At 48.4% G+C, this 26,185-nt stretch overlaps 1 protein-coding gene across 4 annotated transcripts; it reads right to left on the bottom strand.

Annotated features, from left to right (window-relative positions):
- Positions 1 to 26,162, bottom strand: CABP1 (calcium binding protein 1). 4 transcript variants are annotated; one of them, XM_086474186.1, is made up of 7 exons: positions 25,563 to 26,162; positions 8,137 to 8,313; positions 4,455 to 4,485; positions 3,627 to 3,770; positions 2,281 to 2,390; positions 1,724 to 1,871; positions 1 to 26 (listed from the first exon to the last, which is right to left on the bottom strand). In XM_086474186.1, exons 1-7 carry the CDS (start codon positions 26,160 to 26,162, stop codon positions 1 to 3), a joined length of 1,236 nt encoding a protein of 411 aa, XP_086330312.1. The 4 variants fall into 4 exon arrangements, with proteins under 4 accessions (XP_086330312.1, XP_009947803.1, XP_086330313.1 ...); XM_009949501.2 differs by lacking the exon at positions 25,563 to 26,162 and adding an exon at positions 12,972 to 13,016; XM_086474187.1 differs by lacking the exon at positions 8,137 to 8,313.
- Positions 26,163 to 26,185: the final 23 nt, after the last annotated feature.

Here is a 26,185-nt window from a genome sequence, read left to right as displayed (position 1 = left end):
TCAACGGGACATCATGCGAACAAACTCTGCAACCAACAAGAAAAGACAGCCCTGAAGCAGAAGACATCTACAGTCCCCAACCAAGCTCTCATCCCCTGGAGACAGCATGCAGCCAGCCTGAAGCCGAGAGCCCACACGCTGCCAGCAGGTCTGTGCCGCTCCATGACTGGCCCTGGAAAACTCACATAAAACGAGCTTTAATCCTTGTATTAGATACGCTGATATGATCCCACTAACAGGTCAATCCATTGCCTCGGACTCCTTCCCAGCCAGTGTACAGTCTCGTTCACACAAGCAACTCCTCGTGAGACACTACGGCAGGTGGTGTCTCCCTTCACTGTAACTTCAGGGAACCTTGATTTATAGTCTTGGGAACACAGTATGATTCCTTAGTAAGCTTGACACTTCACAGAGACACCAGTGTGGGAAAGCACTAGTGTTTACTTTGATGGACTTCTTGTTTTTCAAGACACAGGTTAACTGTAAGGATACCCTGGGTCTATTTCTTCACCACCCTGCAGCTTGTGAAGTCAATTACAATTGTTCCAATTGAGTGTAAATGCCATCAAAGAGAAACGTGTTTTCATTCTGCCCTTGAATTGCTGAGGAACTAATAACTCTGCAAAGAGGAGGGCAGTGGAAATTACCCCCTTGACTTCTCCTTTTCCATTGATGGAACTGTCCTTTGACAACTAAAGCAGTAACTCACAGAGAAAATGATACTGGGATAGCATTTCATGTATTTTAGCTGTCTAACATAATTTAGCTGTGGGAAACAAGGAGAGCTACTGTCGTGTAATCAGCCAGTGCATTACAACAACTGCAGCCACCAGATACCTTCTAGAGAGATGCTTCCATTTTTTTAGCATTTTCAAAGCCCTCAGAAGCATCAGTAAAAATTACGTCATTTTATTTTACTTCTGTAGTTCCTGTGCTTCACCCTTACTGCAAAGGGACGTTTGGATTTGCACTAGGAAAACAAGCAGCCTGCCATGCTCTCACACCTTCCAGCTCTTATATCTGCTTAGGTGTCTGATATCAACTGCTTCCCTTCACAGAACCCCTGAGCCCTATTAATATTGCTCCTGCCATAGCTAACAGCTAGGATAGTAGCCTAACGACTCCTATTTTTCCAAGTCCTTCTGGCATGAAAAGTGGGAGAAGAAATAAATTACCTCTAGGATTTAACATGACACCTCTAGATCAGATATCTGCAGTCCTACCAAGCACATCTGGCACATGACCATATTCTGGCATAAAGGCACAGAAACAAATTCTCTGTCAACCCAGGTAACAAGGGGAGCCAGAGGAAACGGAAAGTGCAATGCATTCTCCAAACCAATCCAGCCTCCTCACAGCTTTTGCAATAGATTTAACAGAAAGGAAAATGCCCTATAAAAAGAAGGCTGGCACAGCATGTGTGCACCAAAATCTGCTTCTCTGTGACAGGGCATATCTCTTACCATGCTAGAATTATGGAAACTCAATTGAAACTGAGAGCAAGAGATGATACACGAACTGACACTTCAGCTGAGGAATCTCCTGTGCGGGCCAATGTTCTTCATTTTCCTCAGCTGACCAGGAAAAAAAAATCTTGTTTGATTTTTTTCTCCATACTTTGGATACCAGGGCCCTGAGCAGGCAAATCTTCCACTTCCGCCTCTGAGCTGAAACTCTGACTGACACCAGAGCAGAAGGACAGGGAGCATTCATCCCTTCTCACCTTCAAAATCAACACGCCCATCTCCGTTCAGATCCACGTCCCGGATGATCTCTTCAATATCCCGGTGGCCCACCTGCTGCCCTAGAAGCTTCTTCATGGCTTCTCGCAGCTCACTGGTGCTGATCTCCCCATCACCATTGGTGTCAAACTACAAGTACAAGAAAAATACCAGCAGGGGAAATATAGTTAATGGAAATGGATCTTGCTCTGAGTTGGATTTTGTATTGTCCTGCTCCTGAGTGCCCTGTTTTTCCTGCATTCCTTTTGTGTCCCTCCCTTCCCTCCTTTGGATGCCTTTTGGATCCAATCTGCCTTTTCTCCTCAGAAACCCCTCGTAACTGCTGTGTCTGCACCAGCTTTCCTCTTCCTTGCCTCAAGGGTTTCCTTATCTTAGTGACTTCTCTGCCTCTCCCTTGTTTCTTGCCTGGCTTCGCTCTTTCTGTGTCTTCCACTGTGCTGCTCTCTCGTCCTCCTTTTCTCTTCCCCAGTGGGTCTTCTCTCTTTCCTGTCTCCTGTACCTCAACTCTCGGGGGGGGCATGCAGTAGGGAGCACTCACCTCTCTGAAGGCATCGCGGAGCTCTTTCACACCAATCATGTCTGCAGTTTCTGCTAGCAGCTTTGGTCCCATCAGCTCAACAAAATCTTCAAAATCTACATGGCCACCCACTCGGGACAAGATGAAAGATCACGTGTAAGAATTCCGTATGTTAGCCAAGTCCAGCACTCACTTTGCACTTCTGTGTGCCCCAGAGAGGGCTTGGTTCTCTGGGAAGCAAAGCACAGAAGGTGCAGGACAATGGAAGGAAAAGCAGAGGCAGTTTTACACTATCTTTGTATTTTCTGGATTGTGGGCTAGGCGGAATGAGCCCAAGCTATTCCATCCTAGGCTGCCGTGGCCTGTCACGTCCTTATGGCATCACGTACTAGGCATGAGAGGCTTGCTCATTCTAGCGCTTCTGATGGCACGGCAAGGGCACAGCATGACGTTCCTGCACGGCCTAGGCAGTACCCTGCAGCAATGGTGGAGTCTTGCTCCATTAGCAGTGGCAAATGTACGTCCAACTGTTTATTCATTGTATTAGTCCTTTTTCTTGTTTGTTCCCTACCTGAAAGCTGGCAATAACACTTTCAAATTCCTAAGCACTGGTGTGCCAGGGTTATCAGCTGCTTTTGCATGTGACTGGTTGCATATGTCACAACTGTTTTCCTTCCCTTGACCAAGTAACTTGTCCTTTTTACATCACTATGTGTCAGAAATAACATGCACTAAATATCCTTTTCCCCACTTGGCTGAGGGTAATACCCTGCACTGTCACAGACAACAGATGACAAAAAATGATGGTGAAAGACAAGGGGCACAAACAGCGAATCGGACACACTTGTCACATTTTTCCATGGCTCCAGCAGATACCCCCATCTGACACTGCCATCACAGCTCGCTCGCAGATCATCCCCGGGCACACAGCAGATCCACAAACAACCACTGCAGAGCGAACAGCCCATCCATCATCCACCTGACCAAAGCATCTCCATCTTCCCAGGCTCCTTCTTCAGTCTTACAACAGCTTCACTATGACAACACCCACAACTTGTGCACCAACGCCTAACTGCCCACATCAAGGGTGGTTCTATATCTGACAGCATAAGCACAAAGGGCAACCCTTCCACCCACCATTCCCATACAGCACAGGACACACAGTCCTTTTGATAAGCAAGAAACAAAGGCATCAACTTCTAGGGACCACAAACAAACAGGAGAGATGACAGGAAGTGAAAATGAGAACGAAATGAAGAGAGGGGGAAATCCAAAGGAAAAGAGACAGCAGGAGACTGAGAGAGCCTGAGGCAATGATGCAGGGCACAGCAGCAACAGGGAGGCACAGCTAGGTGGATATTACTCACGGTTCATGTTGATCTGCTGGGAAAGCTCTATTAGCTCCATCTCAGTAGGCATGTAGCCCATGGTCCGCATGCAGTTCCCCAGGTCCCTGCAGTTAATAAACCCATCCTTGTCTTTATCAAACTCCTTAAAGGCTTCTCTTAATTCTGTGGGAGTGGATCCAAGAAGAACAATATTGTCAGTGACAGTTTGAAATACCCTTTCCAAGAAACTTCCTCAGAATCAGCAGCACTTTATGAGGGCAGACTCCCTAAGATACTCCATATTTTCCCATTAGATCTCCCTGCAAAGAAGCAATGACTGGAGCAATGTTAAGCTCTTCTATCAGCAGCACTGCTGACCCATTCCTTACAGGAAAGCTTGCCTGGACTACAAGTGTCACAAACTGATCATTACTAAACTGCACTCCCTAAAGAAACTGAAACTAGTAAGTTTTCCCAACTTTTACCCCTGCACTGTACTATACAGCCCTCACTGTATGGATTAGCAGGTGAAACAGCTTCCCTGGAGCCATACCATTGTATCATGCTCTACAACAATTTCTGTGGGACCTTGGATGGACAGCAGTTTCCTGACAGCCAATATTCCATTACTTTACTTATCTTCCCACCCTGAGGAAGCTGGAACGTATGGAAATTCCTTCAGAGTCAGCACTCTTGCCATTTTACATATTATTTCTTTTGCTGGGATTTCCAGGAATTATTCCATTAATCATCTCCCTTGATTTGCCCCAAATTATTTTACCCCATGGGGGCCAACCTGGAAGGGCCAGCCAGTAGGTTTTCACCGGGCAAGGAGAAAAGTGACACAGAATGAGGAACACATTTTACCTTCAATTTCTTCTGGACGCAGTTCTCTATCCTGCAAAAAGAGAACAAACTATGTTAAAGCCATTTGCTTGCCACAAACATAGTTTCAGAATAGCACTTGTTGGTGCAAACAGTTCTGGGACAAGCCAGAAAGTGAGAGAAGAAACAAGAAGGCGATGACATGTTTAATACCATCCATCTAGCAAAGCTTCCCAGCTCTCCTCCCCAATGGAAGGGGTGTCAGCCTGCACACTTTCCTGTGGAAACCCCTCTCCTTCTCATCTGCTGGATAGGGGGATGACAAGTGCTCCCCCAAAACAGAAGAGACCTGGGCCAGCACAGCGATACGTATGGCCTCCCCACCTGATGGTACTATGAGCACATTCATGAAGCTCCTACATTATTCCCCAGCATGAAGTCCTGGAGCAGAGACTGTCCCTGCAGCAGTTATGATCTCCTCTAGAGCTCTGACTGTATCTCCTACCGCAGCTCCCGCTGACACAACTAGATCAAAGCAGCTGGAAGCAGTCCCTGTAAACAGCAGGTCTGTACCATCATCTGCTTGGATCACTGCTTGATCCTCGTCCTTCTGGAAGGACAGTGACAGCCACAAGCTTTCTTACACCCAACGTCCCAGTGCCATCTCCTACAGTTAGTCTCCACATAAAAGGTAGGAACCTGCCCCTTCCCCCCAGCCTCAACTCCATATATAAGCATTTTGAAACCAGGCATGAAGGCAGACACACAACATATACATCATCAAGGTCATCTACAAACAAAACAGGACAAGGATTCACCATGTTCAGGAAACACTGCAACTTCAAACATCCAATTTGAATTTCTTGGAAGAAAGGGGAGGATACAAAAGAGTACAGGAAAATTCCAACACTGCACCAGGAAGAAGAGATGAGCATGGAAATGCACTGCTTTCTGGTTTAAATGCCCTTTCTAATTCCTTTCATGGCTCCCAGGCAAATCCAAAACATCTGAGAATTCGGAAACATGTTTTGTCGTCTCACTCTCGGCTTTTCCCCTCAACCGTGGGGAGTTTCTCCTCGCCTTCCAGGTGTCCTCCAGCCTCACCACACACCCCTGGAGATGGTGCCCTTGATCAGTTTGAGAAGGATGATCCTTTGCTATTTAACCACAGGCTCCTCTGGAAACTCTAATGGCAGCTGCTCAGAGTGCATAGCAAACTAGGACACACACTGGTTTACGTCTGTGCAACAGTGGGCTGTGCCAGAGAAATGACCAGCGTGCCACTCATAACCTTCCCAGAGGCATCTCTGTGCTGGATGGAACTGTCAGAGCGTGCTGGCTCTGCTGTTCCATCCTTCACAGACCTGGTATTTTCAAACATGTCATCCCATTTGTTCTGCTTTCATCAACACCAAGTAATAAAACAATTCAAACTCCTTAGAGCGGATGCAGGAGGCATTATTGCCCTCCTGCCTTAGATAAAATAGAAGCCGAAAACCACCCATAATCAGTATCAACACCTTATGCACCTCATTCCAGAGTTCACAAACGTCAATCCCTGGAGATACCGCTGTGTACCAACAGCCAGCGCAGTGGCAGATGCAGGGGTATGATTACCACCGCCACGGTGCAAAGGGTGCCAAGACTCACCCAGTGTAACTGCTGTCTCGTGAGAGTAGCTGGGGTAGGATCCAGGCCTTCCTCCAGCACAGCTGTCACAAGACCATCCTCTTCCTCGCACACTGAAGACCACATTGCAACCAACATGGCTGACACATGTCAGAAATGGGGGCTTCAGCACCGGCTCTAATTTTGCACACCAAGGCATTTGCGTTTGCAGGGCTCTGAGCATATCTTTGCACATGCAGATTCTACCATCAGAGAGCCACAGACTGCGAATGCAAAAGGAGGGGGAGGGTTTATGTCCCTCCAAAAATCTGACTCAAGCAGTAACTAACGTCATGAAAAGGTTTTCTGTTTCAAATTTGAAAGAAGATCCCCTAAAATGATAAAGGAGGAAAATTGCTTTGGAAGAAATGGTCTGAATCACTCTAAAACTTTTGGAGAACATATGCAAGGATGAATAAAACTGTTCAGAGAGTTTAGATCCTAGATATGAGCAGAGATGACCCTCAGAGAGGCCATTACATGTAATGGTCTTATTTCTGTTCTATGCACAATAAATCCTGTTGCTCTAGAAAGTCAGTAAAAGTAAAGCTGTTTATCAGATGCACTTGTTCTTCTACATCAGGGTAGTTAAGACATCACTAATCCTATTTTGGAGACTTCTTAGGGTACTGTGAGTTTCCATGGCCTAAGCAGGATGGATACCTGTCCAGCTGTGAGCCTTCCACTAGGGAGACAGACCTGTCTCCTGTGACAGGCAGCTCTGTGCATGCTAGCAGGTGTGCTTGTGTCAGAATATGACGTTTTGTGTTTTAGTGAACTGGCACAAGGAATATGTGATCACTTAGTGGCTGAAGGTTAGGAAGAACAAAAGTTGGTCAATAATGATTCTTTTTTGGGTTGTTAGATGAAGAAGAGGTTTCAGAAATAAAGATCTAGGTGTCTCCTACAGCTGTAGATAACCATATCAACACATGAGTTAAGACAGAGATTTCTTACAGAGGTAAGAAAGCTCGGACTCTCAGGTAACTGGGGTGAGCTTTGTTTCACCACAAGAATATAGAATGCACTGGCTGAGTATCTGACAAGGCATATATTCACTCACATATCCATAAAAAGTGTGTTAATTATATGTTTGTGTATGTCTTTAAGTTCATGTTATTGTAAGAATTAAATGTTATGTGCACAAATATGTTTTATGTCTTGTAAAGGTACAATACTGGGGTGCATATTTCTGTATATGTAACAGGACCAGGTGTATACATTTGAATTTACGTACAAACACATATTTTTATTGTTTGTATTTAAATGCATACATTACATGCATATGACCACATAGCTACAAATAAGCATGACTGAATGGACAGCTGTATTAGTGCTATTTATCTCTCTGTGTGTATGGGTAATAGCATTTGGTAGTCTGGCACTATTTGCAAATATGAGGACAGACTGATGTTCTTTGGTCTGTTTGGCTGGGACTGCTGCGGTGTCAGGCTGGGTATGACAGGTATAAAGGATTGCGTTCGGGTAGCTGTGAGGAGGCAGATGCATGCTTATTTCTGCTGGTACTAGTGTGCTCACTGTGAGCTGACAGGAACATTATCAAATACGGACATCTCTGTGGGACAGCTTGTTCCCAATATGGATGCCCTGATTTGCATTTAAGTAGCTACTTAGGCCATAAATGCTAATCTGAGCCTCTGGGAATGAGATGTGGATGTCTCGCTGGAACAACAGCTTTGAACACTGGACTCCTCCTGAGTCCATATGATTATGTAAGTCCTGAAGTCCTAAGTGCTTCTCCTGAGTCCACATGATTATGTCTACTTGAGTGTAGGCTCGGATTTATCTTCCATAGCTGCATTTTTAGAATCCTCCTTTCTTGGTGCTTAGGCACGGGGATACCTCTGCACATCCTTCACGTTAGACATTTGCCTGTGATTGTATTTGCACTTGGAGCTGGAGCCGGGATGCTCAAGACCCAGGGCTGGGGGTTACAGAGCTCCATGCAGACAGAGCACGCGGGCAGCTCCGCATCCCCGGCTCACGTCCACATGGCTTTGTGCATGTCTCGCCCGGCTGGGTGTAACTTACGTACAGGCTGCCTGTTTTCTGCGAAGCCCTTCCTCAGGAAGATGCATGCTGGCCCCAGCAGGTTGTGCATGACGGCGCAGTTCTGGGCCAGCACCATGAGTGGACCCTGGTACTCGCAAGCCGACGGCCCCTCTTCGCTCGTCTGGACAGCCTTATAGCACGTCTTCTCCTCATGGCGGATCTTCCCAGCCAACCAGCAGCAAGCAAACAACACAACAGAGGATGTTACCTCCCCGTCTCGCCCAGCCGCTCTTCTGAAGTTTTACTGAACCGCCTCGCAGAGACATTATTGCTAAAGTTCACTCCTCTGGTCCACGCTGCGTTCCCCCCACCAGTCTATTAGGATTTGTACAGAAGCAGTAAATCCAGGAGTTCACTTTCTAAAGCTGATAGAAGTACAACCAACCAGGAGAATTTCGCTTTGAAACGACATCAAACTCTCAGCACTGCTCACATCTACCCAGACACAGCCCAAAGGGCCACACTCCCACTGTCAGCCCCAGAGTTAACAATCCCTTGAATGAGCTGCAAAGGATGAGCACACTCCAACCTAACAGTACGTGTGCCAGCCTGTGCCCAGGGCTTCCTCAGGAGACGAGGCAGAGCCTGCACAAAGGCACTGTGCTAGGCTCCACGTTACATTTCAGCAACACAGCATCACACACTTTATATTATTAGAAGGCCGTTTACAGCATTAGGTGGCTCTGCCAACTGCAGGCTCACACTCCCCGTGCCACTTCTAATTAATTACATCCTCAGGGTCTCAGGCAGGTACTGCACTGGCCTCTTCTAATCACTGACAGTCCCAAAGTGGAGATCAGGCACGGGCACAACATTTTTTGTCTGTTTGCATCTGCACATTTTCCTAAGTGCACACGTGCTGCTAAGCTAGAGCTCCAGAACAGAATCCAGCACTGGATTTTATAAGAAGGCATTGCTTTCCTTTTATAGAAATGCATTTCCCTGGCTCTGCAAGAAAACTCGTATCCTGATATTCCCATGCAGCTATAAAAAGCCAGCACAACCCACAGGACCCTTGGTTTTATAGAATAAACATTAATCATACATCAGATTCCTCTTCAGGAATGATTCTACTTTTACACCCAGTGTTCCCAGGGGTGATCAGAGAAGCTCTGTCAATTGTCATTGTCTCTATTAACCCTTTCTTTAAAGCCCGAGGTGCTTTTTCAGGCTAAAAGATCAGATACACACACATGCCCCATTCACACTTGTCCAAGTCTATTGTATCTACTTGCTGTATCTGCCATGTGCTATTATATTGCACACATGGTTTGTAGTTCGCCTTTTTGTACACAGTCTTACACCAATCTGCTCATGTATAATGTCATGTGAATATCAAGCATCAAAACAAAAACAACTCAAAAAGCAAGCCATGGAGAAAAAAAATGATGAAGCAGAAAAGCATTTTCGTTGCAGTCACGGAAGACGAAGGAACCTGTCTCTGATTAAATCTGACACATAGGACACTTGTCCTTAAAAACCTGAAAGATGAGCATCCATCCACAAATGGCATATTACCAGCTCAGCTAAATGTCAAGGCATCTGTGTTGAACTGCATCGCTTCACAATATCAGTGCAATGTATTTTGAAAATTATCATCAGCTTTATTTCCTGGCACATTTTTCAGTTTAACATACCAAATAATATGAATCACTTAAAATAGCCCACATCAGTTCTGTGTTTAATTCCAGTGAAGCCACATGAAAGATCGAAGGCCCCACAGCCCCTAATCCTTGTTTGCTGACCCTTCCAGTCAATAGAGTTTATTACCAAGCCACAGAGCAGTACTACGTAACAGTCATCCCATTATTTGCCTGTGCGGACAGAGATTACCAGTTTGGTGAAACAGTTGCCAAAAGCCACCGAGGATCCTGATCAGACAACCCACCACAGTGCCAGGACAACAAGATGCACAGCTTAGTGAGACCCCAACAGGGGCTCCCTGTCCCGCTCTGCCACTGCAGGCAGGATTTACGGCATTCCATGTTCCCTCTGCTAGCAGCCCCCTAGGTTTCTCCTGCAAGCATCCCCACAAGTTCCTTCCACCACATTCCTCCTCCATCCCAGCAGAGCCAGGAAGGGAGTTGTGATATGGGTACAGGGCAAAGCAACATCAGCTGCCCATTACAGAGGAAACAGCAACGTGTACGACAAGGAAAATGCAAGGACAGGACTGGGGAGCTCAGGCTTTCCCTGTCCCTTCCCTGAGCAAAGGACCACTACCTTTCCTGGCTGCGTCTGGCCCTTGGCTCTCAGACCAGCAGATCGTGAAAAGGTAAGAGACCCAGCTGATTTAGAGATGGACATAGTGATGGTGAAGAGTGGCAAAGCGAGGAACTTGGATGCTAAAGCTTCTCCTTTCTGCACAGCAGAAGCACAACAGGATTCACTGAATTTTCTGTGTGTCAGAGGGACTTAGCAGAGCGGCAAGCCCAGAGGGGCCTCTTCATCCTGACTGCAGTGCTTCTCAGAGGGAAAGGCAGCCAGGCTGGCCACTGGGATCACCGGTGGGACACTGTGACAGCAGGAAAGTGAAGCTGCCAACAACAGACCTTGTGGAGACAAAGCCTGAGCATTGCCACCTGAACAGGCAAGGTAACCCTCTGTTAGCCAGTCCTAGACCAAGCCAGCTGGTGTCTGGGAGTGACTCCCAAATTTTGGGTTGAAATCACGTATTCAAGAGATTAGTCTGTCACCCAAGAGCAGCTTTCTCACACACTGTCTATAGTCCCTCCTCTTTACCATTTCAGCAAAAGGAGTTTGCCCAAGGTAAAATCTGAGAAAAAAGACAGGGATCATAAAACAGGCAAGTGAAGTTGTGCAATGTTAAGACTGATCTGCAAAGTTTCCATTATAATCATGTGTATCATGATCAAAAGAACGGCAGAGCCCCTGTCAGGATGAGCACCCAAGGCCTTAATTCATGGCTAGCTGGAGCGATGTCTGAGAAATTCTCTAATTCAGCTTCGCAACTTTCTCTCTTTAGTCCTGATATCCCAGGCCTTTTAACTAGGCACAAAGTGCATCACTTGAAGCAGCTTTTAGGAACGAAAGCACAAATTACCCAAAAGACTGACGACACAAAGCTTATAAGTTCTTGAATCCATTTTGATTCAAGCAGCCTGGCCACATGTCAGACTTTAATTGCAATCGCTTTGATCACGTTGAGCGCAGCTGCAGCCAACTCTTACTGCAAGTTGGAGGTGACCTACAAGCAACCAAGTTGGGTTTCCATATGTGCAGCGTTTGGGTGAACCTCAACTTCTGCCTCTCCCTGAAGGTCACCCTGACCTAGGGACTGGTCTCAGCACTGCCTAACTGCTTGGTGATGAATTCCCTCCTCGTGTATCCCAGCTCCCCCGCAGCAGCACTATGCCATTACTGGCTTTTTTTTTACAGCAGACAAGATAATAAGCAAACTGTGTTTCTACACAGAAGAGGCAAATCTCCAGCCAGAAGAAACTCCCTCCTAGGGAGGTCCTCTCCCCAACAGCTCCCTCCCAGAGGAGCTTTCCTGAGTGGGAAGGTCTCCCGGGTGGAGCATCCTGATGGCAGTGGCATTTCACTGTTGGCAAGGTCTCCGCAGAGACAGCTCCTCATTGCAATACTTGGGATGCTTAGCATAACTTTTCCATTTAGGAGGAGTGAATTGCATAGCTTTTTGCTGAGTTATTAGATTTGCAGCAATGCTAAGCGAGAACTGACAGGTACATAGTGCTGCAAGACCTTCCTCAGTCAACCAAAAAATATTTCTGGGGCACATCATTCCCATTTCAATCCAGTGCCTAACAGCAGAATTGTTCCTGAACCCAATTCATCCTGGGATCACTGTAAAACCTCAGCAGAAGCAGACCGCGGGTTGAAGCCTAACAGATACACATGGCAACTTGCAGATGAAATCCAGCTGGGCCCAAGCATGTAGACACATGGGCCATGCTGACGTGTGACACGATGCACGAACACACAGCCAGGGCCCAGTGTACCCACTCACAAACAGAGGCAAGGACAAACAGACCACAGAGAAAAACATGCTTCTGTAACCAAACACATACCGACAAAACTAGATGAGATCATGGAGATACGTAAAAACACACTCATGTCTACACACAGACTTCTGTGAGGACATCCACTAGCAGATATATACACACACGGTGCCATTCAAGCAGGGATACGTGTGTGACGCACACAAATTCCCCCCCTGTGCACTCACAACAAACATTGCACGCCTGCTCACGCACCTCAGGATGCGTACACAGAGGCATAAAGAGCGAAGGACACATAGACTTCAGAAGGGATCATTAGGTGTGTATATTCTTACAGACCAACAGGAACATGTACAGACACATGGCCATTCCCATGTACATGACTATATGCCCCTACAGAAATGACACCCGACTAGACTCATGCAGATACCTCTCAACTGAAGCACATGCAGATACAAACTCACACATATACACACACAGATGCCTGTACAGAAGAAGTGTGTCACCTACTGTGTGCACTGACAAGCACAAGCTTGCACATACCCAGAGGAGAGCTACACACACACACACACACACACACACACGGAGCAGGACAGAAGCCTACTCATGTGCATGCACACGCACACATTTACACACATTATGGCTCTCAGCATCCCAGGCTCTAATGGCTGCACTTGCATGAGCAGCTCTTACAAAAAAAGTCTAGTGAAGAGAGCTGAACCCTTCACACACACCTCTGTGTTTCTCCCACCTCCCATTCCCATCTGCCCACGATGTCACCCATCCCAAGAAGCAGGGCTGGAAACGCACAATGCACTTTGATCAGGGAACATACCTTTTTTGAGAGGTTTCTCAGTGGAGACTTCACACAGTTGCCCATAATATGTTGAGTCTGCCTTTCCGGTGGACTTGGTTATAAAGGAACTGAAGCAATTGATCCCATTAAAGGTATTCCTTGGGAGCAAAGCAAGAAAGGCAGTGCCAGGCAAATCCAAACAGCTACTGGCTGCTGGGGCTTCCCTCTTCAGGGAGCTTTTTCTCTCTCTGCCTCTCTCTCTCCGTGTTTTTACTTTATGTTCACTTTCTTGAAGAGATGAAGCAGGAAGGAGAGGGAGGGGAGAGAAACAGACAGAAAGAGAGGGAGAGAGAGAGAGTGAGAAGGGGAGAGAGAGGGAGGCGGATGTATAATCTACATCAGATTAATGTTCAAATCCCTCCCACCCCCCTCAATCTGCAGGCAAGATTGTTTCACTCATGGGAGAGGGCTGATTCAGGGAGAATTAAAACAGAGAGGCATCGCAAGAAGTGATTTCAGTGATGAGTTCAGAGAATCCTGCTAGTTTGGGTCCACACAGCCCCTGAACATCGCATCCCCACCCACCCCCCTTCTAAGTGCTCTCGGCTTTTCAATCACCAGAGAGCTAGGCTGGCCAGAAGGCAATCCACTTAGGGGCTTGGAGCAGAGTCCAGAGCTCGTTTCAGAGCAGAAATGGACCATTTATCTGGGTGGGACCTGTTTCAGCTTATAAATACCAGCAGACCTAGAAGTCCCTCATTCTTTTCCTGCCACGGTGGAAGCAAGCCTGGAGGCAGCAATCCAGGGACCCTACAATACTCTCAGTCCCAGGATAGTAAGTTTTAACCACAAGGGAGAGACCTTGAGCCAGTCTTGTGGTAAAGTTTTTCCAGCTTTCTGCAAGTAAAAATCAACTGGCAGTTTACCTGCACAAGTCTGCCAAAGATGAGCTCACACCTGACTCCCAAATCTGAACAGCCCAGGCTAGACAACGCGGAGCCAAGAATAGGATGTCAGATACATCCATTCCATTTCCAAGCACCCAAGTCCTGGAATAAATTAGAGGCTCCCAGACAAAGAGCCAGCTCAACTCCGGACTTTAAGCCTGTTGTGGTAACAGAATAATCTCTGAAAGGAAAGGGGTAAGTCCCCAGGACATTTTCCTCTCATCTCAGGCTGAGTATAAGAGCACTGAGTCTGAAAAGAGATTTAAATTGCATAAAAGACTCATCATCACACTCAGGCAACAGGATCTGAACAGGACAGTGAATGCACCCATAGCTATGAAGCCACCACAGCTGCAGCTCTACAGCACTAAGCCATGGCACAAAGAGCTACTTCCTTCAAGAACTGTGATGACCAAGATGACACTGATCCTACACCCCATCTATGCAGCAGGCTGGTTGTAGACACGGGTGTTCAGATGAGAGATTTCACAACTTTCTTTGTGAGTGTGGTTCCAAACAAAAGGCTCTATAAAGACCTAACCCATGGGCTCAGTACTTGCATCACATGCTTTTTTGTGAGCCAAGGACTCACTCTCCTGGCAGCTCTAGGGCTGCAGAGAAGGATGAACTATCAATGTCTCAACAAAGCAGGTATTTCTCTGCTTCCACCCTGACAGTGCATTAAGTATGACTGTAAGGTTGATCGACAGTTGCTTTAGAGCTTAGACATTTCTTCTACCTGAGGAGATGAGTTCAGGTGTCCAACCACGACAAGAATGAACAGCTTCTCCAGTTCCGGTCGCAGCCAGAAGTGTACGGCCATGCAGGATGGTATTTCTTGCTCTTCCTTGTATTAATCACTTCCAAATAGTGAAGGCAGTGGAACAGCCTCCTCTCAGATCCCCTAAATGCCTTCTTCACTGCATGGCCTGGGAAGGAGCTGCCCAAAGGTCCACAGTCCCTCCAAAGCAAGAAGCTGCAGTAGCAGATGCTATAAGACACCCTTTGTACCCAGGGCAGACTGGGAGAGGGGCAGAGGGGATGGGGAGGCTCTGGTCTGGAAGACCTCCATAGCAGAGGCCACCCATGGTGAGCTGGGAAGCAAAACTGTTCCTGAGCTGGGCCTGTCTCCTGCTGTCACAGTTCGAAGACCTCTGATGCCAAGGAAATATACAGTCACTCCCTGGGGGCTGTGTCAGCCCTGGGCCTCACAGTGGGGGACTTTGCAGGAGGATGCCAAAACTCTCAACTCCTCTCAAGGCTGCCATCTTCAGCTCTATTCCTCTTTCCCCTCTTAAAGCAGCTAATAGGAGGCTGATATACCCTCAGCCAAAGTGCCGGTCATTAATAATGTTCTCTGTCAGCTGGAGCCATTCCCCAGGCTCCTTGTTTATTGATGAAGTGCTTGTCTCCCTTGAGCAGAAGCTGCCACACAGCAAGCGAGGCGCCTGGGCTCCTTCCCGAGACAAACGACTCCAATTCCAGAGCAGAGAGGAGAGAATCGCCTCCCTGCTGCTAATGAATCTCCCCCTGACAGGCATCGTGGAGGCCAGGAATGCCCTGCAATTGAGAAGTGCCTGTCTCCCACATCCTCCCGGAGAGAGGGAGCAGAGCAAGGGAGTTGGGCATCTCCTGCCAGGAGAATTCATCAGACCTCCAGACTGCCACGGGACAGCTTTGGAACGCAGCCGTTGAGCATGTCTTACAGAGATCTAAAAGCCTCTCAACAAAAGTTGAGATGGTCACCCTCTAAATAGTAGCTTGTACCAGAGCATTCGGAGCCAGCCACCATGGCACGCTGCCACAGCTGCCTGCTCTCCTGCTTTTCTCCCCGGCAGGTGTAGGAAACGTGCAGTGAGAGGGCTGAGACCTGCTGCCAGGCTTGGCAGGGAGTTCACAATCCAGGAAGAGAAGAGGTGATGGGAGCCCACTTGCACCAGGTTTGCAGCACAGTCAGTCCTTTGACTCTGCAAAAAGTCTGGCAGAGCTGCAAGGGGCCCAAGAGACAATTTTCTTATCTCCTTATTTACCCTGAATCTCTTAAGATCAACTGGGCAGCACATCACAATCTAGCAGACAGATCCTGCTGACCTCTGAGGAGGAGGAAAACCGCTCTCTACATTGGGATCTTGTTCCCATCACCACCACAGGCAGCTTAGAGATAGGCAGAAAAGCGGAGTTGGCAGAAAGGTCATTAGAAGATCAGGTTAGAAGGAACATATTTTCTCCCTTCCTCCAACTGAGGCTGCTGTAAGAGAACAGGATGCTGAGAATAAGTGTGTCAAAAACATTTGTGTGTAGGTGCTGATCTGTGGGTATGCCTATATCTGGGGTAGTCAGTATGCGTGTGGGAGGGCTGCACATGCATGTATACTGGTTTTCCCACACTGTTCTTTGTGGCAATCACACTGTTCTTTTAAGGTCTGGGGCTCTGTTGTAAACTTTCCAAAAATTGGTAGGAACTTTGTGAAATGCGAGTCTTGCCTATATGCTTGCATCCCTTCCTCTCCCCTGAGGTCCAAGGTGGAGAGCAGAGACCTCAGCGGACGCAGTTTGGCACAGAGTGAGGTCTCAACTCACAGGAAAGAAGTGTTTGGCACATTGATTGACCTGGGCACAGAGCAGGGAGGAGTCTAGGTGACTTGGCAGTGAATAGGGAGTGATTTAGGTGGTTTAATATGCCTGGATTCTTTAAAAAGCAGCAGTGTTGTGTTTCGGGCTGCCACCTTTGGCAGAAATGTTCATTTCATAGGAAAATGTTGGATCCCACCATAGCTAATCACTTGGTAGCTGCCAGAAACTTTATCCAGTGCCAGCAAATATCCAACAGCCACAATGAATGAACAAAAGTCAATCCAAAACTTGGGATTGCTTATCAGACTGCAGCTTTGCTCGGCAAAAATTTCCAGTGGAAGTATGGATTTGTACAGGGAGACTGTTCAGATGCCAGGCCCATCTCGGTGCATGCCCTTTCACTTGCTGGAACATTCTATCAGATGGTTGTTCTGAACAGAACACAAACACTGCAACAGGGCAATGTCAGTAGGTGAGGGGTTAATCTCTGAGGGGAGTATATAGCAAAGCAGGGAGAACTCGTTCCTAGCATCTTTTCACTGAAGTCCATAGTTTTACCTAAGAGCCCATTGCATGCTTCGAAGATTTAATATTTTAAAATACGCCACTTTGTTTAATTTATCCTAACAGGGCAAGAAATTTTGGCCTATTTTTTCCTATCACAGGGTGGAAAGTGCACATATTGATTAGTAGCTTTCAAATCTGCTCCCAACCATCATTTAGTTGGCAGCTATAGACATGTATTTCACAAGAAACAACCCAGTCTTGTTTACTGGATTACCTCAAATGAGCCTAAGCACTTGGAATTGTTAGCATCCTCCCATTGCCAGTGCTGTCGAGGGCCTTTCAAAGCTCCCAACAGCTGGAACACACACTAGCACTCCGAACTTCTGCGACTGGCTTCCCTCTCTTCTGCACCAGGCTCCTGAGTGCTTTTGCTGCACATTGAATTGTGTCTTTTAACCTCAAATGAACCTTGGATGGTTCCATATTCCAGTCAGACACGTACAAGTCCCTCTCAAGGGGAGACACCAGCAGGTATTGGTGGATGCAGTCCAGATCCTCACCCAGGGGGAGGAATATTTCTACAGAGAGTTTGGGAACTTTCTTTGCTGTCAGCTGTTCCAGGAAGAAAGTGTTGCTGACTCATGCTGTGCATAATATTCTCCTCCATTAGAGCAATTGGATCATATTCAATCACAAACAACAGAAAGGTTATTAAAAAGACCAAGGGGATTTTCCATCCCCTTCAAGGTAACAGAAGTCTGGACTGTTAACTTCGGTTTAGAACAGCTTTGTAATTAGCTAGCTTTATTCTGCGTTAGATGAAAAAAGATGGGAACATGCCATGCAGATCTGGTCCATGTACTTTGCAGTAGCCCAGCTTCCAGGTCCCTGCACAGGAGACGTGTTGGCTGGAGCACAATGTGTTATGGATATTTTCTGCTTTCAAGATCATCAATGGGCTACAAAAAGACAAGTACAAGCTTGATAGCTCAGGCGCTGCTGTGACAATTTGTCATGTATATGCAGTACAACGTTGTTTAAAACAAACCTTACGTAGTCCCTTCTCTTTGGACGGGAATATGAAAATTGTGAACTACTCTCCGTCCGTCTGGGACTACTACAAAAGTGCTAATTCTGCCCTGGCTCCCTCACCTCTTTCAAAATAAAAGGGACAGGGGGTCAGTATCTGGTTGACACATTGAGGTGCTACGGAACGTGTGGCCAGTTATCAGATGAGCAGAGGCCCGGGAACCAATACTAACGAAATACCCCAAACCAACCCTGCAGCATTACACGAGACACGCCATCACAAAACCAAGGTCCGCCTCACTTCTATTTCGAGTAAGGATCTGACAGCACCTTTAGAAGGATAAAACTGTGTATCCCAGTATGAGATCTCTGCCTGCATCTCAACACAGCTGGTCACAAACTACCTAAACCCTTTTTGCGTTATTTCAGCAGAACGCAAGGGGGTTGCTGGCGGTTTTCTACTTCCTGCCATCAACTGTTGTGACATCATGCTGCACATGGCTGCCTGTTTCCTTCCAAGAGCAGAGAATGTATTTCATCTGTGTGGGATGAAGCAATGCTGTATATTCTTTCCAAAGATGGTTGCAAGGTGCAAAGTACTCCAGGGGAGGAATGGGTGGAAGAAATACTAGAATTTTGCTAAAGACTTAATTCATAGATAGGATTGAGTTCACGGTCTTACACCGGTGCAGAAAGCTACTAACAAACTAAATATGACCATACAGGCTATGATAGCTGTTTGTCCTTATTTCCAAGCGGGGCATTTGATTGAAATTGCGAGGATTACTGAAGTTCATTGGCACTGCTGTTGCTCTCTAAGGTCACAGGAATGTCAGAGGATTATTGAAAGGGAGCCCAAAGTTAGCTAGGCATCTTTTACTGGATGCATACTATATAGCTGCTTGTTATTGGAAATCAATACCACTCATGGACTCATCAGGGAAAAACAGTTGCTGAAGCTGCGAAGCTACAAAGAACCACAGCTAATTGAGCTGACAAACCTACAGCCCAGCCACTACATCTAAAGCTAAACTCTTTCCTGACACTTTGTTCAAATGCAATATTGCATGAAACAAAAATCAAGGTGGTGTAGGTTGATGGAATGCACAGTGGACTAATTTAAATTATGATTAATTTATTATTGAAAGATTTTCTTGTCTCAAAAGATAAGCTGAATCTAACCAGAAGGTTTGTGTATTTCAGTGCATTAGATCATGCTGCTGTATATTTCATGAATAGAATATTTAATGAATGTTCTTTTAGCTTGGTTTTATTTTGATGTCTTTCCATATCCTTTTAAAACAGATTTGTTTAAAAAGTAAATCACTGACAAAGATTAATGTTTGCTGGCAGACCCACTGCAGGCAGAAGCTTATCCACTGCCCCTCAGTGATTCTGTACGTCTGGCTCCCATCCCTCAAGCTCTTTACAAGCAATAAACGTGATAAATTTTTCTCCAAGCTGAGCGACGGGGCAGCTGAGTGAATGTGCTCGAGTGGAACAATGTTTTTCTGTGTCCGTCACATATAGAAAACAGGTGAGACATACCTTGGCAGGTGTGGCCGGAGTCAGCAGGCAGGGATGTACACATACGCCGATGATGGTTTTAAGCACAGGAATGCATGTGCAGAGGTGGTCGCACAGCCCCACAGAAGACTCAGCAGAGGCTGCACGCGTACAGGCTGCGTGTGCACGGACAAGACGTGTATACCAAGGCGCTTTCTGTCAGGCTACATGCACGGACACGGGCTGTGGCAACACATGCAGGGATGGAAGCACGGAGGCCGTACGAGCCCCACGCAGGTACCCGGACCCCTGCGAATACACGCCTGGCGACCAGCGGGACGCCCGACCGGCGCTCACCTACATCACGGCAACCACGGGGCTCTCCCCGGGTCTCACACACTCCCCGGGCGGCCTGGGCACCCGGGCAGAGGCAAGCCCCGGCGGCACGGGCAGGCCCAGGGTGCCCATAGCTCCCCGGGTCTGTGCCGAGGCGGGCCCGCCGGGCCGGGAAGGAGCCCCCGGGGCAGGAGCCGGCCGGGCCGCGCAGCGCCGCCCGCAGCAGGGGGCGCCCTGGGGCCGCCGAGCGCGGCGGGCCGGGGCCGGGGGCCGGGGGAGCACCGGGCGGAGCCGCTGCTGCCCCGCTGTCCCGGGCAGCCCCGCGGTGTGAACGGCCGCCCGCAGCGGCGTTTCCCGGGGAGCCCTGGCCGCAGCTCGGGGCGCACCGCCGGCGGCAGGGGTATCCCCCGTGGCCCCGGGGACAGCTGTCCCTCTCCGCGCTCTTGGAGGACCTTTTTGGGGCCGGGACAAGCCTTCAGAGGTGCCCTGCCAAGAGGAGGAAAAGTCGGGGGACGATACGGTGTTTCTTCTGGGTTTTTTTTTGCCTCCTAACCTGTGCAGCCACGCTCCGTACCAGACTGCGCAACGGGATCAGCGTCACTACGGCGGTTGGTCAGTCTGAGCCAGAAGAAGTCTGTTCACCCCAAATTACTGTGCCGATTTAACATTGTAAATAAGTAACTGTTAGAGACTGTCCTGTTTGTCACAAGCCCTGACAAATCTCGGCTTCCCTTGCCTCACAGCACGGTACAACACAGCACACGAGCACCTGCACACCCAGACCTTTCACCTTCGCCATCGCACAGCGTGACACGCGAAAGTTTCCATCGCTGGTGTCACTGCTCCAGCACAGCCCAGCTCACTGCAGCCTCCCTCACTAATACACGGGGGCAACTGAGAACTTCCACTGCTGAGCCATCAACCACTCTCCCTCTCCGCTGCACTGGCCACGGCTCCCCGGCTCTCTGCTGGTGGAGCTCCAAGCGTGGTCCTGATGCAGCGACAGCTCTTGGGCAAAACTCCTGTTACAACCAGCTGAAGCTGAAGCCATTGGAGGGAACAAGGCCATCCTGCAGATGAGGAGACCAAAAGGGTGAGAGGCTGGACAAGGCACTTTTTCCCTACCTGCTCCCAGCTGTTTTAGAGTAGAATGTTCTTGACAACTGCTTCCCACACAGGCAGCCCGGGGACACATCGAGCCCCAAAATGGGGCCACTTCTGTCATCTCGGGTTTGCTGTAAGGTCCATTAAGACCTGTTAAGAAGAACTGAAGCCCATAAGTAAAGGAAGATGGAGCAGGACAAGAAAAGGAAAATTATACAGGAAATGCAGAAAGATTCCTTTGCTATTTTAATGGTAATGTGTACGCTGACATTAAAGCAGGAATGGGAGACGGGTGCAGATAGGAGAGGCTTTTAACTCCCTGTACAATTAGAAATACAAAAGCCCCTTTGGCCACAGTGCTAACAGCAGAAGCCTGTAAATATTTAATGATTCCCTACGGCATTGTTTGACCCCTCTGATCCCCATGCTACCAGAGGCAATTGACAGAAAACTGTTGGGGAATCACTTCACTGAAAAATTTAACAGTCAGGCAGGGTGTGAAAGCTAAACGGCTCTGAAAACGGCTAGGTCTCACATGGCAGGATCACTTGCAAATTAATATTGCATAGCAAAGGCCCGGAAAAAGCTCTTCTTAAAGGTGCCAGCTAGGCCAAGGTTGTGGCACAGGAGGAACGAAGCAACAAGAACCAGCGGGTTTCTGTGCTGCAGTACCCGTACAGCACTGCGCCGTGAGCCCGGTGCCAAGCTACCGCAGCACCGTAGGTGCTGCTGCTGCATCACCGCTGCCCTGGGAATCCAGCTACCAGAAAACTGTTGCATCACGGTCCCTGCTGCCACCGCACTGCTCTCCCAGTCCCTGTGCTGCTGTTGTCACATTAAGAAACCGTGTCCTGCTGCCAGGTTGCCATCTCACCACCATCCCGGCTGACGAGGGATCACCGCTCTGTTGTTACAAACATGCGACTGCTCAGTACCGCACTGTTGCTAAACTGTGTCCCGTAGCCGCACTATAGGACTGTCGTGCTGTTCTGCTCTGCGGGGTGATAGCATGCTCCTCTTTGCTCCACAACACTCCTTTACCACTTGACCACTCCTGCTACCAGGCCAAAATTATATGAAACATCCTCCCCACACTCCCTTTTCTCTCCACTTTCCCATTTTGGTGCATTATCACACACACATCCCTTGCCAACTACACCCATGAGTCACTGCACTGCTCTCACACTGCACTGAGCCACCGCTGCTGCAGGGCCACTTCACAACACTGCTGTCCCACTATCACATGCATCGTATAACCAGCCCGTACTCACGCTGCACTTCTGTCACCAGGTAAGCCTGTGGCGTTGCCCTCGTGCTAACACACAGCTGTGCTTCCAAAACTGCGGCATGATGGTAACACCTCACTCGCTGCCTTCTGGTATAACAGGATGGTGCTGTCAGATCAGCGCAGCCCTTTGCTAATATCACACCAGAAGTAATCACTGCTGTATAGAATAGCTCCCATCTGGAATATTGTATTACTACACCATTAGACTGCTAAACTCTTCTGTCAGGCTACAACACTACACAATTATCACAACTGTGCACTGCCAAACTCCTGCCGCATGGCACCAGTATCACATCTCTGTTCTGCCACAGGATTGCGTTACCACACCACCGCATTGTCAGTGCTGTGTTCTCCAGGCACTCGGTGCTGCGCGGCACTGCATGCTAACCCAGTATAAACTCCACAGCAGAGTGCTTTTCTGCAGCTGCCTCGCCGATCCAGTGTGCAAACATGTCATTAGACTAAGATGACATCCTGGCTTACACTAATACGTCATTACACTACCCTACATTTGTTAATTCATGTACCACTCAATTACAAAATGCCCTAAAAGAGTATTATAGCTTTATTATCTTAGAACATCACTGCACCAATATAGCATAAGACTAATTAATAAAATATCACTGCATCCTGTATCCTGGCGGTATCTTAGCATTCTCCTGGAGTACACACCCACAGTGCACTATATTGCTGTACCGGTTACATAAACACAGCACTTCTGCCTTCACTCCGTCTTTTTTTCTGCACAGCTACAAATCTGCCTCCCTCAGACACAACCCTGTAGTCCTGGGCTGCTCCTTTTTGCTGCTACTGCAATAATGACATCCTCCGTGAAGTCATCCCTGCAATCTTTTCTGTGTATCTGACTGTACCACTGTAGAGTCTGCATCTGCGACCACATCACCGCACCACCGTGGAACAACAGGGTGATGATGTTCCACATCTGTAGAGCTGGGATAAGATATATTGGTGCAGCTGGACCACAGTGCTCTGCTGCTGCAGGAACGCCTCACTATGCTCCTCTCCTTCCATGTACTGCAAAATTACTGTTTGAACTGTTTCACGGTGGGCTGTGTGGGCTGGAAAGAAGTTCTTGTATTAAATAAATTGTCTGCTGAGCTGTTGCTCTCTTCTAATTACAATGTGGAGTAGACCAGTGTTACAGCACCTGCAGCCTTATACTGCAATCCTGGACACCTCTGCGGCTATGACCCTGCCTCAGCCCAGGCTGCAACTTTGGCTCCTGCAGGTTTAAGTCCTTGCCTGTCTCAAAGCATCACTCGTATTTTTACACAATGCTTAGCATTTGTTTCTTCACTCACAGAAACAAAATTTCCATCATTCTGTTTCATGACAGAATTTCCACAGTTCTTATCCTTGGGCCTTTATTCATCCCAGGATTTTGACACCACTAGAAAAAATCTTCACATATCTCTTCCAGCTCTTTGTGTATCTTACATTATAGGTCCCCTTCTTGTATCCACAAATCCCCTGTACAGCCCTACTACTAAAAGTCAGTCCTAAAAGCTCCACTAGATGGTCATTCTCTCATAGTTACTTCAAACAAAGCAAGTTAGAGATGAATACAGAGAGAAATGGGAATAAATAGTATTATGCTTTAAAAGAAAGATGTTGGTGTTTGTTTATAAGCGCTGGTGCAATGTACCCAGTGAAGAGATTTTTATCTGTCTGTTTTCTACAAGGGGCAGTGTTCAACACCGCAGTTAAATTTTTGCTAAGTTTATGGCTTTCAGAAGTGTCTTATGACACTGGAATTCAAGCAGCAGAGCAGGTAAAATAAAGCTGTCGTTCAGGTAAGGATTGAGTTCAAAACCAGAGAGGTTTGTGTGAGTGGGAGTCCTGGCATGGATTTGTTTGTACTTGTGACACTTTGGGGACACACAACTCTATAGACTTAAAATCCGTTCACAGATAAATCTTCACTTTCCCCAGAACTACAGAGACAGCACAAGTCGGAGCTGAGCCCACAGATTTCAAAGCCTGGTGCTGGAATATTGCTTTTTTGTAACCTGGTTGAGCACCAACCCGCTCACCAGGCCTTTCTTTATTGCTACTACAAAATTTTAATCTAGACTTCTGGTACACCATTGGCACAGGGAGGGCAATACTCGTTCCCAGCTAAACACAACCACAACATTCATAAATAACAGACTGTCAGTGAGGATGCAAAATTGTTGAGGAGAACAGATGTGCTTTGATTTTTCTCCAGAGAAGTCAAGATGAACAGAAGTAGACGACACTTCCTGACACCAGATTAAACAGATACGGGTGTACCGCCTCCTTCCACCCAGTTACAAAAATTCTTCTCTCCATAATCTCAATTTAAATGAGCACCCTCCAAAGCCTCCCAAACCCGCTTTAAAAAAAAAAAAAAAAAAAAAAAAAAAAAGACACAAAAACAACAAACCACACAAATCATAATTCTGGTTTAATCGATCACTTCCAGGGCTGGAACTTAGCCGCCCGGGCTACTGGCTTATACCTATAATTGTGCTTCTGGGAGATTGCAGTTACATTAATCTTCCTGGAGATTACATCTCCCAGTAACATCCCTAAATGGCTCTAAAAGAAAATTTCGAGCCAGTCTCCCTCTGCCTTTTCATTTTTAGAGGGTAGCCCTGTTGGGTAATTTCACTACCAGAAGCAGCTAAAAGCAACAGCTTTGTACCGAAAGAGCTTGCAAACACCGAAAGCATCTGTTCCATCCTAACATAGTGACTGGGAAGGCTTCGGAATTGGGTCAGGATTTTTTTTTGTCGTCCTCCCCACTACCTTCTCCTGACAGCTTCTGCCATCAGAAATGATTCACATGCTGATTGTACAGAAATGTACCATAAGGAGATGTAAACAAATACAGCAAAGCAAGGCGGGGAGCCAGAGAGATGGAATCTAATAAGTAAATACATATTAAAAATCCGCTTCTCTGACTCTCACCCTCAGCAGGCAGAGCCACAACTTCCCCCGGCGACAGGGAAAGCGCCGGCACTTCCCCCGCAGGCACCACCGAGAGCGCCCTCCGCAGCGCCCGGCGGGGCGAGCGGGCGACCGGGGGCTGCGGCCGGCTCCGACCCGCGCCCCCTCCCCGGCGCGGAGCCCTCCTCGGTGCCGGCCCCGCAGCGCGCCGGCGGTGCCGCATCGCCGGGAGAAGTTCGGCAGGGGCGGCCAGGAAGCAGTGCATTTACAGCTGCGGGCTGCGCCCGGAGCCGCGGGGGGCTCCGGAACGAGGAGCCGAAGGTCCGTGAGCGGGCGGGAGGAGGGGGCGCGGAGGGCAGGCGGGGAGGGAGGGAGGGAGGGGGCGAGAGGCGCTTTGCCCCTTACCTGGCCAAAGACCGAGCTGAGCATGGGGTGCAGCTGGTGGAAGAGGGGGTCCGCTTCCACCGACCGATCGCTGCCGCTGGACTTGGTGGAGTACTTGCTGCTGGATTTGGACAGAGGTGAAGCGCCTTCCGAGAGCTTTAGGGACTCTCTGCTGGACCTCTGCCTGTGACTGAAGAAAAAGTCCTCCTCTGCCTCCTCCCCATCCCTGTCTGAGAGCTGATGCTGGTCCTGGGGGTGACCGTGGCTGGCGTGCGGCGGGAGGTGGTGGTGTCTGGATGTCCGCACCGGTTCCTTGCCGCTGCCTCTCCTTGGACCTCCTTCCGCCGGCTCCGGCTGGCTCTCCCCCCGTCCATGTGACAGCTTCCCCGCGCCCCTCGCTCCGTCCTCCCAGGCGCCCGGGTGGCAGAGCGGCCTGCGGGCACTGGGCTCCCCGGGGAGCGGCTCCTGGCTCTGCTCCCTCCCCGCCTGCCCGCCTTGTCCCCTGCCGTCCCGGGCGCGGCTGCCGCGGGGCTGAGGCTGAGCGCCCGCCGCCCTCCGGCTCCCCGCCGCCTTCAGCAGCGAAGTGCGGGACTCGCTCTTCGCCATGGAGGAGCCGCTCATCGCGGGGCCGCTAGAGCCGCATC

The sequence above is a fragment of the Leptosomus discolor genome, chromosome 16 (genome assembly GCF_034619465.1).
Source record: "Leptosomus discolor isolate bLepDis1 chromosome 16, bLepDis1.hap2, whole genome shotgun sequence".
Classification (NCBI taxonomy): Eukaryota; Metazoa; Chordata; class Aves; order Leptosomiformes; family Leptosomidae; genus Leptosomus; species Leptosomus discolor.
This window is presented reverse-complemented; position numbering and strand designations above follow the sequence as displayed.